This window comes from Micromesistius poutassou (assembly GCF_964030765.1).
Source record: "Micromesistius poutassou genome assembly, chromosome: 19".
Classification (NCBI taxonomy): domain Eukaryota; kingdom Metazoa; phylum Chordata; class Actinopteri; order Gadiformes; family Gadidae; genus Micromesistius; species Micromesistius poutassou.
The window spans coordinates 12169480-12182620 of record NC_140289.1 but is presented as its reverse complement, the minus strand read 5'-3'; the positions used below and the strand labels follow the sequence as shown (position 1 = coordinate 12182620).

Genomic DNA, 13141 nt, shown 5'->3' with positions numbered 1-13141 from the left:
GGAGATTTCTAAAACAGTGTTTCTTACTTTATATTTATTTAGTTTTTTATATGTTCAATATCCCTTCTCTTTTTGCCCTCATTTGACCGTTCTGCCTGTCAGGAGAGAAGATAGTGTCTTTCATTTGTCAATTAGTCAAAAGTAGCCATGAGTCTTGTGGCTATTCTGGGTAGTGATTGTTTCATTGAATTGACAGAAAAGGTAGTATATAGTGATACATGTCGTTATGGAGATATGAAATGACCCCTATCGTGATATATATCGTTATGGAGATATGAAATGACCCCTATCGTGATATACTGTATGTAGTTATGAAGATATGAAGATATTACCCACATTGTGATATATATAGTTGGAGATATGAAATGACCCATAACGTGACAGTACTCGGTCTGTATGAAACAGTCCTAGTGTGCAGTCGGCCTCCTGGAGCAGCATGCCCCTCATGCTCGGATCAATGCGTCTACTAAACGGGAAGCAGGAGGACTGCTGTCAGTCTGCTGTTGAGCCTCCCACGGCGGGCCCCGGGGCCCCCCTGCTCACACTCTGTCCCCCACTCTGTCTCTCCCCCCCCCCCCCCCCCCAGCGGCCCATCACCACGCTGTGCTGGGGCCACCGGGACTCGCGTCTGTTCCTGGCGTGCGGCCCGGCGCTGTACGTGGTGCGCGTGGAGCACCGCGTGGCCGGCCTGCAGCTGCTCTGCCAGCAGGGCATCGCCTCGGCGCTCCGGGAGGAGAAGGACGCCGCCAAGCTGGTCATCCCCGCCCGCCTGTGCTCCTACGTCACGGCCGCCTTCGCCCCCACCATCAAGGTGAGTGGGGGGGAGGGCGGCGGCAACAAGGCAGAACCCATCAACACGTTTACTACTGCTGAATGAGAGTCACAACCCTCTCACAAAGCACTGCGGTGACTCTGATGGATTGAATTAATTAGTAAAAACTTTGTCTCCTCCCCGGCCGTGTGTGTGTGGGGGTATTAAAGATGACGTTTGTTGTGTTTAACACACACAGCCGCCCATCCCGGACCCCAACAACATGCGTGACTTTGTGAGCTACCCCACCGCCGGCAACGAGCGGCTGCACTGCACCATGAAGCGCACGGAGGACAACCCCGAGGTGGGCGGGCCCTGCTACACCCTCTACCTGGAGTACCTGGGGGGCCTGGTGCCCATCCTCAAGGGCCGGCGCATCAGCAAGCTGCGGCCCGAGTTCGTCATCATGGACCCCAAGACGGACGGGAAAGCGGGTAGGACGCCGAGCGGCTCGCAGCGCTCAGCCTTTTTTGCAGTCGGAGAACTTTAACTTTAACACCCACACTCTGTGACACGAGGTACACGAGGTACTCGCCTCTGAAGCCCTTCAGTACGCACTACCGTTCAAAAGTGTGGGGTCACCCGGACAATTTCATGTATTGAATACATGCCACTCCACTTTTCAGCTGTGCTAACATAATTGCACAAGGTTTTTCTAATCATCAATTAGCCTTTTAACACGATAAGCTAAAGCATGTAAAACCTATGTAGATATCCCATTAAAATCAGACTGCATTTCTGATTAATTGAATGTTGAACGGTAGTGTACGTTTTGCCGTGATAACTGTAAAACCATGACCAAGTTGGTAGGTAGCTTGTATTTTTCAGTTGAATGATTTAAGTTTTGTTGCTTGGACATAATCGGGCAAGTTCTTTCCCAGCTGATGGAAGAATTTTAAAGGTGAAGACTTCTGGTGTTGGCATTGAGAGACCGAGGGGCGGAAATGGAATGGTGTTAATTAAAGATGGCTTAATGGGCCCTCGATGGCTCCTGGGTTCCTCATCAATCAAACGGCTCCCCTTCCGGCCCAGTGATAAGACGAAGCCAGCCATGAAATGGTTGCAGCCCAGTTACACTGTATAGTGGCCATCAAATAGATGAGCTTGACCTAATCTGGAGCAGCATTGACACACACACACACACACACATATGTTGTGGATATCAATGTGAGGATGTGGTTGCGTAGCAGAGGGCAGTGCCCTGGCTGCCCGACGACTCAAAGGCTCTAGCTTTCTAACTATTTGTGTCAGTGAGTTGAAACGATGCACACATACTGTTGTTGAGTTAACACATCAGGCGCTCTGGTACCAACCAGGCCTCTTGTCTAGAGTCCACACTGCAACAGAGCAACATCTGCCTGTTGGTGCTATCTAAAGCACACCCCTATTAGGTTCACTGGGGTGGGAAATCACAGGGTACCTTGCGATACGCGATACATGGCCCGCGATAGCGATAATATCGCCATACAGCGACTCTGCAATAATCAATATATTGTTAGACAATCCTATAGCGATACATCACGATATATGTCTAACGATGAATACAAAATGAATTGAAGGTGAAGTTCTGGATTTCGGTCTTTATTCAGGGTCCAAACTGAGTTCTTCAGTTACTCGTCTTTGGTTCGTTAACCTCCGTTTCCTTCATTCATGTGTTGAGCGCCACCTTGAGGAGCAGGGAAATCTGTTTAGATCTTATTATTTAATTAATTAAAATATCAATATTTGGGGCGATATTTCCTGTCTAACTCTTCATGAATAAAGCATAAAAATTAAAAATGAATTCTTAAAATAAATACAATTAGAAAATATTAAATCGATATTTGGTGCCAGTGTATCGATTCTTGTATTGCGCGTAGAATGGTAACGATATATCGCCGTATCTACATTTTGTCCCACCCCTACAATGCATACATTGTATACAGAATCAGTGGGATAGCCATTGACATGTTTCAAGCGTCTTGCTAGGTTCCAATGCATAGTGGTAGTAATGTATGCCAGTGTTATGAGATTAAAGTGCATCTTCCCCCCCTCGCCCTCTTCTTGGTTCCTTATTAGATGAGGTCTACAGCAACACACTGATCTCCTCCATGATTGACAGCTGTAACTGCTCAGACTCCAGCGACATAGAGCTTAGTGACGACTGGGTTGGCAAGAAATCCCCAAAGATCTCCAGAGGCAGCAAATCCCCCAAACTGCCCAGGTGAGCGCGCACACACACACACACACACACACACAAACACACACACACACACACACACACACACACACACACACACACACACAAAGATGAAGGGAAACTTATTTTTAGGACACGTCAGCCAGCAAAATATTTGATGTTAATATTAGAGCATGATCGTGGGAAAGTACAGGCAGCAAAGTTACCAAGGATACATTCAGTGAGTCAATGGGTGAACAAGATTCTTATAGGGAAACGTTTGCATTGTGGGTAGGGAATACACAGATAACAAAGGTAAGTGGGAGTGACCATTGTGGAGAATGTAGGATTGGCGGGAGAGGCCAAGTAATGGTGTGTTCCAGATGCCTCGGACACCAGCCTTCCGAGGTCCAAGTGGGGAAATCTCCCAGCTTTCTTGCGGTAATTCTCGGAGGCACGCCCCCTTTTGGTCGCGCCCCCTCGGAATTCTGATAGCGAGTTCTGTATACTGAATTCTGTTTACCGAGCTCAGTGATGACGCTCTCAACAAAAATGGCTGCACCCGAGAAGAAGATCCTGATGGTGCAAAATGATTTGATGGTGGTGCAAAATGAGTTTTTTCTTACCTGTTGATTGACATATTGAACAAATATCAGACCTTTATCATCATGCTGTCCAGTTAGAGCAGAGTCCTGGTGCGGACCGTTGTGATTAAACAGCATGGTTCATCCTCCCTTTTCCTCCATGTGAAGAGTCGTGTGCCAGCCGTCACAGAGCATGAAGGAAAGAACGAGGACGAGAATAACTTACCATCAGAACCACAAGCTAGGCTCCAAGGGTGCAGAGCTGATCTAAGACTAACTGTCTTCTTAAGTGTGGGCACTGTTCTGCAGTATAGCAACATCCCCAAGTGAGAGGACTGGAACTAGTCAGGTCGCATTGGTTTTAGGTCTTCTAAGGCCATTAGGGAAGGTTTGAATGCAGCTTGTTTAGCAGCAGCGTATGCTAATACATTAACCTGGGAAACATAAGGCATCTCTGTGTTATAAACATTTGACAATAGCCAAGTCAGAAATGTAGAAGCTAGTTTTAACAGTCATTAGTACTATGACCTTCATTTAAGACAAAAGACATGGAGATAAACAATGATCTGGCTATTCTAGATTAGGGTGATGCTCAGAGCTTAAGAGCTATACCATATGCATATGTTGTTGATACACTAGTGTGATGTGTTGTTCTGCTGTATTGGTGTGAAAAGGAGAGGGCTGGTTTTTAGTGAGAAATACAATAGCTGCACAACCATCCAAACCAACATATCTGTTGCTGCTTTCACACATAAACCTACAGCCCGCTATTAAATATGTACAGTATATGTACAGTGGAGGAAATAATTATTTGATCCCTCACTGATTTTGTAAGTTTGCCCACTGACAAAGAAATGAATGGTCTATAATTTTAATGGTAGGTTTGTTTTAACAGTGAGAGACAGAATATCAAAAAGAAAATCCAGAAAATCACATTAAAAAATATATATAAATTGATTTCTTGATTTTTGGATTTTTTGCATTTCATTGAGTGAAATAAGTATTTGATTCCCTATCAACCATAAAGGATTCAGGCTCCCACAGATTAGTCCTTTCACTTTAAGAAAGTACTCCTGATCTCAACTCGTTACCTGTATAAAAGACACCTGTCCACAGAATCGATCAATCAGAACCAGACTGGAATCAGACTCCAACCTCTCTATCATGGGCAAGCCCAAAGAGCTGTCTAAGCACATCAGGGATAAGATTGTAGACTTATACAGGGCTGGAATGGGCTACAAGACCAGGCCAGAAGCTAGATGAGAAGGTGACAACTATAGGTGCGATTATTCGAAAATGGAAGAAGCACAAAATGACTGTCAATCTCCCTCGGTCTGGGGCTCCACGCAAGATCTCACCTTGTGGGGTATCAGTCAGTGCGTTTACATGACAAGAAAGTCGAATTATTGGGTTAGTCCAACAATGATTGGATTATTAAGATGCATGTATACACCTTAGTTGAGCTAAAATCGAATCGAATTGGGTTTCTCATAGTCGAATTAAGACCCCTAGATAATTCGATTCATAGTCGAGTTAAGCGTGCATGTACGGAATGGGATTGGCTTATGCGTTGATTTGCGTTCTGCCCATGCTCGAGATCTTTTCCTGGGGCCGTGAGCTGGAAGTAGAAGGAGACGATAGTCGTGTTGTTGTCGCCGTCGGAAAACGAGAAACTTGAGTTGAGTTATCCTCTGGGTCTGGATCAGTCCTGAACTGCTGCGTTTTTCGGACATGCGTTCCTTGGACATTGCTATTATTTGAAAGAAATCTCTGTACTATCTCTCATATAACCATATTAATACAACGCAGCAGTAAATCTATGAGAAGCTTTGGGGTGTTTCTCTGCTAAGGGCACAGGTCGACTTCCCCGCATCGAGGGAAAGATGGATGGGGCCGTTTGCGTGAAATCCTGGCTGACAACCTCCTTCTCTCAGCCAGGACACTAAAAATGGGTCGTGGATGGGTCTTCCAGCACGACAAGGACAAAAAACATACAGCAAAGGCACCAAAGGAGTGGCTCAAGAAGAAGCACATTAAGGTCATGGAGTGGCCAGTCTCCAGACCTTAATCCCATAGAAAATCTGTGGAGCTGAAGCTTCGAGTTGTTTGCTGAATGGTTTAACAAAATATCAGTCACTCGTGGTGAACGCTAAATGATAGGTCTTATCGTTATCATACAATAAATTACAATGCATGAGTTCACAGCTGCACGCGTATATAGAAAATGTTTTTTTAATTATTATTATGTTACACCTTTCCTGCTGTCGGCTCCCAGACCGTAGTCGAGGAGCACAGGGGAGACATTCCCTCCAGGGCCGATGTTCTCTCGGGGGTAACACCCTTCACTTTGACCGGCAGTGGGTCTGCTTATAGGTCGGAATGAAGCGGGCACCGATTCTTGACAGGCTGGGTACTTTATCCTTAGTTTCACTAACTTTACAGTACACGTTTGCACAGACACAAGACACATGCTACCGCTCGCTCTCCTCGCTCGTCCACTCACACGCACACTGCCATTCTCGTGCACACACATAAAGCTACCCTCAGTGAGCTGAACGTTATAGGGTCCCGGCCTTCCACCGCCTGTTTTCTCAGTTAAACACAGAAATCAACTACATTTGTCCCAGTGTTTGTTAGATGTGAAATGAAGCAAAAAAATACAATCTCTCTTTCTCCGGCAACACATTCGTTCGCGACGCCTTTCTTCTTCGTTGTTTCTTCTATTTGTCTCTAACTCCAATCTTTCATCGATCGATGCGGATGTTGTGGATGCAACAGAATATATGATGCATCACTGCAGCAACATTTAAGATGATTGCGTTGAGTTCTGCCCGTTCTGCCTCCGTTGCTGTCTGCGGTCAGACCAAAACACACCTGAGTTCCAGGGGTCGTTCTTATCCCGCCTTTTGCGAACCTCGACCCTACGTCATATCCTGCCCCTTGCAAGCCCGCCAAAGACCTCTTGTCTATATCCATCACACCAGGGAAGGGCCGTGACTATGATAATGTCAATTGTCTTAAAACAGCGGGCAAAGGTGCGGGTCAGAATTGCCTATCTTTCCGAGGGACGTACACTACCCGTATCGTGGGGCCCAAAACTGATCACCCATATGCGGAGTCCCAAACTGGGTTATTATTACCTAGTGAAGGGGGGCATTGCAATTACGATCGGGGCCAAAAGTGTACTGAAAGGACCCGGATGGTGTACTCAAAACGGTCAAACCGCGAAGTGTGGATCGATGTACACTTTTCGTACTCAACGGCAGCCATCTTAGCCACGTAGTGGAAGAGGCTGAGCCAACGTCGGCGCATTTTCCACATAACCTGCATCAATGGAGTTGGATTAATTGGATGGATTAATTTGTAGTTTTTATAGCTTATGTAGCTTTTTATAGCTGCTAGGTCGTAAATGGTTCACCGTTCAAAGCGGATGTTTATGGTGGGTCACCAGCAGCGGGGGCACGGTCGTAATTTCCAGTTAGTGCACCACAGAGTATTCGATTTGGAACCACACTGACAGCTGCATCTTGGTGCTTTTTTTTATTATTATTTTTTTTTACAGTTTCTATGACAACTAGCCATGTTAGCTCCTAGATCAATATCGTAGCAGCAACTTCTTGTCGTAGATCCATGAGTGTTGAGCAGCATTTGTGGTGACAACCATTAAAAGCAACTGACTGGAGTCTAAATAAATAAAAAATAATAAATCAATTTGACAAAAGCCTGCTCTTTAGTAACATTTTTACTCACGTGATGACAGCAGAGATTTTCATCCTTCGGTGCCCGCAGCGACCACACAAAAAAGTTGAAACAATTTTGAAAAGACGTTCCATTTCCACTGGCCTCCGTGCTGCTCCCTACTGTACTAACACTGTTTTCACCATCGTGATGCTGAACGTGACACACCAGAACGAAAACAAAAAGGCACATTTGTCTACTGGAGATGGGAAAGGAGTTAATGGCCTGTTTCTGGCTGGTTTTCCTGTTCTTAAAATGCCTGTGTATACACCCTTATTCTGGAGGGAAAGAGCATAATGGGATTTTAGGTCTGATATAAACAAAACAAAGTTGAAGGGAGTGGCTGTGGAGACGGTTATGGATTGGCCAGCGCTGAAACGCGGGAGGTGTTAATTTGCGATACAGTTCAGGGGAAGTCAACCTTATATCAGACTTGACCAAAGTGACGGAATAAATGCCAACATAAGCCCACATTTCAATTGGAGAGGTAGGGAGCTACCTGGCTGGCGTCTCCCGTAGGGATAGGGTGAGAAGCTCAGCCATCCGTGAGGAACTCGGATCAGAGCCGCTGCTCCTCTGCTTAGAGAGGAGTCAGTTGAGGTGGTTCATCTGGTGAGGATGCCCACTGGGCGCCTCCCTATGGAGGCACGTCCAGTGGGGAGCAGGCCCCGGGGAAGACCCAGGACTCTGTAGAGATAGGCCTGGGCAATAAAACAATAATTTATCGTATTGTGATAGACTTTTGATCAATATCAATCTAAAACATGTTCAATATATATCGATAAGAGACTGGACCACCGAATCTAGCAGCTGGGTTTGTTACACAAACACGGTTCCATACTTGTTTACAATATTTCAGTGTTTTTCATTGTTGTAGCGACGTTGGAGTATTTATAATTGAAAAACAGTGGAAGGTCATATTAAGTGTAAGGTGCCATCACATGCCACCAGGTGTGGTGTGATTAGCCGCTACAAGCCGTTTTGGAAATCTGCCCCTTAAGACATCACAGGTGTGCGTGTCCCCCTAGATGTGTGACGGATAGATGAGCAACGTTTGCTACGGTCCACTGGGTAGGCTGATAGACTGATCTATCCAGCACACATCTAGGTGGACACGCCCACTTTCTGCCCCTTATGTCAGAAGGGGCACATTTGTAACGGCTAATCACACCACACCTGGTGGCATGTCATGGCAACTTTAAACACAAACAAGTGTTTAAATCCAGCATGATAATTCCTAGTATTTTTAGGTCATTGAAATTATCAATAGTTATCGATATCTATCAATATGATCAAGTTATATCGTGATATGTCTTTCAGCCATATCGCCCAGGCCTTATCTCAACACTGGCCTGGGAACGCCTCGGGATCAGAGCTGGTCAATGTGGCCCGGGAAAGGGAAGTCTGGGGCCGCGTGCTAGAGCTGTTGCCCCCCGCAACCCGACCACGGATAAGTGGTTTTGAAGATGAGGACGAGGGAGCTACCTTTTAGGTGCAAGGATGATTTGAGGATGTTGCAATCTTGACTTCTCAAAAGGGCTGATCAACATTGGCCCTTGAGTCACACGTCCTTCACTACCCAATCTTACCATATGGGAATTCTCTGCATTGTACTGCTAACTTCGCTCACCGCATACCTAAACCTCTTTTTTTCCATTTGCTACTTTCTCTGTAGAGACTTAGTCTGTCCCTTTACCAACAGGATAAACATCGATCCAAGAAAGTCCCCCAAACTGTCCCGCGCAACCCAAGAGATCTCAAGGTCGCCGCGGTTACCCATACGGAAGCCCTCCATTGGCTCTCCCAGTCTCACGCGGAGAGAATTTCCACTAGATGACATCACCCAGGTAGTGATGAGCTCTGTTCACAGCGCCATTTTATTCACCACGACGATGTGATGTCACACGTGTTGTCGTTTCAGAATAACAGGATTCACTGGTGTGTTTTTTCTCTTCGACGTTGCCTAGCATAATTACCTTGCTCAGGTCACATCAAACATCTGGGGAACCAAGTTCAAGATCGTGGGGCTGGCGGCGTTCCTGCCCACCAACCTCGGCGCAGGTAAAACACTGTCCGCTCTGCAGGCTAAAACGTGATCCAATACTCACGGCGTGTGGCTCCTCTTACCGTCCTTAACAACCCTCCTCTCCCTGCCTGCAGTCATCTACAAGACCAGCCTCCTCCACCTGCAGCCGCGCCAGATGACCGTCTACCTGCCCGAGGTCCGCAAGGTCTCCATGGACTACATCAACCTGCCGGTCTTCAGCCCCAACGTCTTCAGCGAGGACGAGGACGACCTCCCCGCCGCGGGCACCACCGTCCCCGACGTCAACAGCCCGCCCTGCAGCGTCAACATCCCCATCGCGCCCATCCACAGCCCCGCCCAGGCCATGTCCCCCACCCAGAGCATCGGCCTGGTCCAGTCCCTCCTGGCCAATCAGAACGTCCAGCTGGACGTGCTCTCCCGCCCCGCGGCCGGCCCCGACGGGGCCGCTGCGGGGGGCTCGGACCAGGGCCAGGCGGCCCAGTACGCGGTCTCCGCCCGGTACTCCAGTCCGGGGCAGGTCATCTTTGGAGGGGTGGACATGGGTCGCCTCATGGTGGGGTCGTCCTCCCATCACCCACAGCAAATACAGCCGCAACAGCAGCAAAGTCGCCATCAACAACAACAGCAGCAGCAGCAACAGCAACTTCAACAGCAGCAGCAACTTCAACAACAACATCATCAACAACTTCAACAACAGCAGCAGCAACAGGTTCAACAGCATCAACAACATCTTCAGCAAAACCATCAACAGCAGCATCTTAAACAACAGTACCAACAACAGCATCTTCAACAAAACCATCAACAGCTCCAACATCAACAGCTTCAACAACAACAGCATCAACAACAACAACAGCAACAGTACCAACAACAGCAACAGTACCAACTGCAGCAACAGCAGCTTCAGCACCATCATCAACAGCTCCAACAGCAGCAGATGCTGCAGCAGATCCATCAAATGCAGCAGCAGCAGCAGCAGCAGCAGCTCCAGCAGCAGCAGCTCCAGCACCAACAGCAGCTACAGCAGCACATGCAGCAGCAGCATCTGCAGCAGCAGCACCAACATATACAGCAGCAGCTGCAACAACAACAACAACAGCAGCAGCAGCAGCAAATGCAAATGCAAACACATCAGCAGCAGCAGCAGCAGCAGCATCCTCAAATGCAGCAGTTACAGCAGCATCAAGTCCAAGCTCAAATGCCTGCGTCGTCGTTGTCCTCCGCTCAGTCTTCAGGTGCAGCCGTGCACCTGCTGCAGCCGGGCCCGCTGCAGATCCAGATCCCTCACCTAGCGGCGGACGTGGCGGCGGAGAGAGGCGCGCACGGCGTCGAACACGAGCACCTGCTGAAGATCAAGGCCGCCCGCCCCGCCCCGCAGCTGGCCGAGGGCGACACGGTGGTGTTCAGTGCGCCCCTAGAGCTCAGCAAGATGAACCCCCCACCCCCTTATCCAGGGACAGTGGCCGCAGCCGCCGCCGCCGCAGCAGCCGCAGCCTCTGCCTCCTCCAGCGCTGCGCCCGGCGCCGCGGCGGGGATCGGCGGCGGGGCTCCTCAGCACGGAGACTCGGGCATGAAGAAGTCGGACTTCCCCCAGTACCCCTCTGGTCCGCCTCCGCCGGGGGCCGCGCCGTACCCCACGCCCCTGGGCTACGAGCGGATCACCACCTTCGACAGCAGCGGCAACGTGGAGGAGGTGTGTCGGCCCCGAACCCGGCTCATCTGCAACCAGAACGTCTACACACTGCAGGGCCCCGGCAGCTCGGCCACGCTCAGGGTCACCTCCTCCTCCTCGTCCTCCTCGTCCTCCTCCTCCTCGGCGGAGGGCAAGAAGATCCAGCTACCCTACTCCTCTGCTACCCTCAACAGGCTCACTGTGCCGCGCTACTCCATACCGAGTGGAGATCCACCCCCTTACCCCGACCCGGCCAATCAGAACAATGCCGCCAGTAGGAACCCGGGACAGAGACTGGACAGCAACCTCATCCACGCCACTCTGCGGCGGAACAGCCGAGAGGCCGCTCTCAAGGTCTCCCAGATCCTAGACCAGCCGAGACCGCTGCCCCCTAAAGCCAAGAACAGCGCCCCGCTGGCGGCCGCCTACCAGCAGAGGGCGCCCACCGCCCTGTACACCTGCAGCCAGTGTAGCAGCGGCTCCGGCGCCGGGGGTCCGGCTCCGGGCAGCACCAACGGCATCGCTGGGGGGACCATCATCAGGCAGGACTTCCCTCCTGGCAACGGGGCGCCGCACAGCACAGTGATCGTCCACTCCAACAGCACGGCGGTGCTGGCGTCCCAGTCCTCCTACAGCCTGCTGGGGGCCCTGGACGGGCCCGGGGCCGGGAGCGGTGCCGGCCGCGACAGGACCGCCGACTACATCAACTCTGCCTTCACCGAGGACGAGACCCTCAGCCAGTCCCTGCGGCACCTGGCCCTGGGGGGCGCCGACGTGTCTGATTTAGTGGTCAAGCGGCCCCCGCCCTATCAGTGGGAGCCGGCCGCCACCGACGAGGTGTGGGTTCCTCAGGAGCGGACGACAAACCTGACCCCCGCGGGGCCCCCCGGGGCCCACAAACCTCCTCCCCTCATCCTGGGCCCGGCTCAGCACCTAGACATTTCCAGGCTTCCGTTCATCCTTTCTCCAAAGTCCCCCACCGGCCCCGGCGTTGCGTCGTTCCATGCCGCAGCAGTCGCCGCCGGTTACCAGATCTCTCTGCAGTACACCCCGGCCGCAGCCTACTCGGGGCCCCAGATGCAGCCCGTCCCCGGGTCCCCTCGTCCCTGCGCCTCGCCCAAGGAGATGGTGGCCCCCGTGCCCCTCCCGCAGCAAGACGCCGCCCTGGTCATACCGCCCGGCTACGCGGCCAACCTGGCCAACCTCACCTGCTGTCCCCTCCCGCCCATGTACCCCGGGGGCAGCTCGTGCGGCCGGCTCCCCATCCCGCCCATCGCCCTCCACGCGCCCTGGGGTACGTACAGCCCCTGTCCGCCCGCGCCCGGCCCCGCCGCGCCCCTGCCCCTGCCCCCTAAGGCGTCGCAATTGGCGGCCTTGGAGAAGAATGCTTACGCCGTTCCTGCGCCGGCTGCCCTTCCACCAGCGGTTCCTCCTTCTCCTCCTCCGCCTCCTCCTCCTCCTCCGACTACCTCCTCTCTGCCCCCGGCAGAGTCCCAGAGCCACACGGGGGCCCCGGAGGCCGTGGCGGCGGACGGCGGGGAAACGTTCCAGGAGGTCCTCTCCCTCACAGAGAGCCCGGCGCCGCAGCGCTCGGACAAGTTCGGCAAGAAGAGCCGCAAGCGGGCGGACGGGCGGCCGGACGAGGCGCCGCCGGCCCTCGCCGAGGGCGGCAAGTCCAAGAAGGAGGGCCGCACGCTGGGCGACTTCAACTCGCTCATCTCCAGCCCGCGGCTGGGCAGCAGGGACAAGAAGAAGCTGAAGGGGCAGAAGGAGCAGCAGCTGAAGGCCAAGAAGCTGAGCAAGGCGGCGGGCAACAGCGAGTTCCAAGACAGCTCGGAGAGCGAGCCCGAGCTGTTCATCAGCGGCGACGAGCTGCTGAACCAGAGCGGGAAGAAGGGCTGGAAGAGCAAGCGGAGCCTGCGGGCGGCCAGCGAGCTGGAGGAGATCAAGTGTCGCAAGGCCAACGAGAAGGAGGACCGAGGGCTGGGCAGCCAGGGCTTTGTGTACGTCATGGCCAACAAGCAGCCGCTGTGGAACGAAGCCACCCAGGTCTACCAGCTGGACTTTGGAGGGCGCGTCACACAGGAGTCGGCCAAGAACTTCCAGATTGAACTGGAAGGGAGACAGGTGAGGA

The 13141-nt window shown here is 51.6% G+C and overlaps 1 protein-coding gene across 2 annotated transcripts in view; it reads left to right on the top strand.

The window, feature by feature from the left end:
* Positions 1-13141, top strand: part of tulp4a (TUB like protein 4a) — a 36387-nt gene that overhangs the window by 22506 nt on the left and 740 nt on the right. For both annotated transcript variants that reach the window (XM_084483578.1, XM_084483579.1), the window contains exons 8-13: positions 587-811; positions 1011-1245; positions 2870-3014; positions 8994-9138; positions 9259-9352; positions 9452-13134. In XM_084483578.1, coding sequence (XP_084339704.1) covers positions 587-811; positions 1011-1245; positions 2870-3014; positions 8994-9138; positions 9259-9352; positions 9452-13134 — 4527 coding nt within the window. The remainder of the gene's footprint in view (positions 1-586; positions 812-1010; positions 1246-2869; positions 3015-8993; positions 9139-9258; positions 9353-9451; positions 13135-13141) is intronic.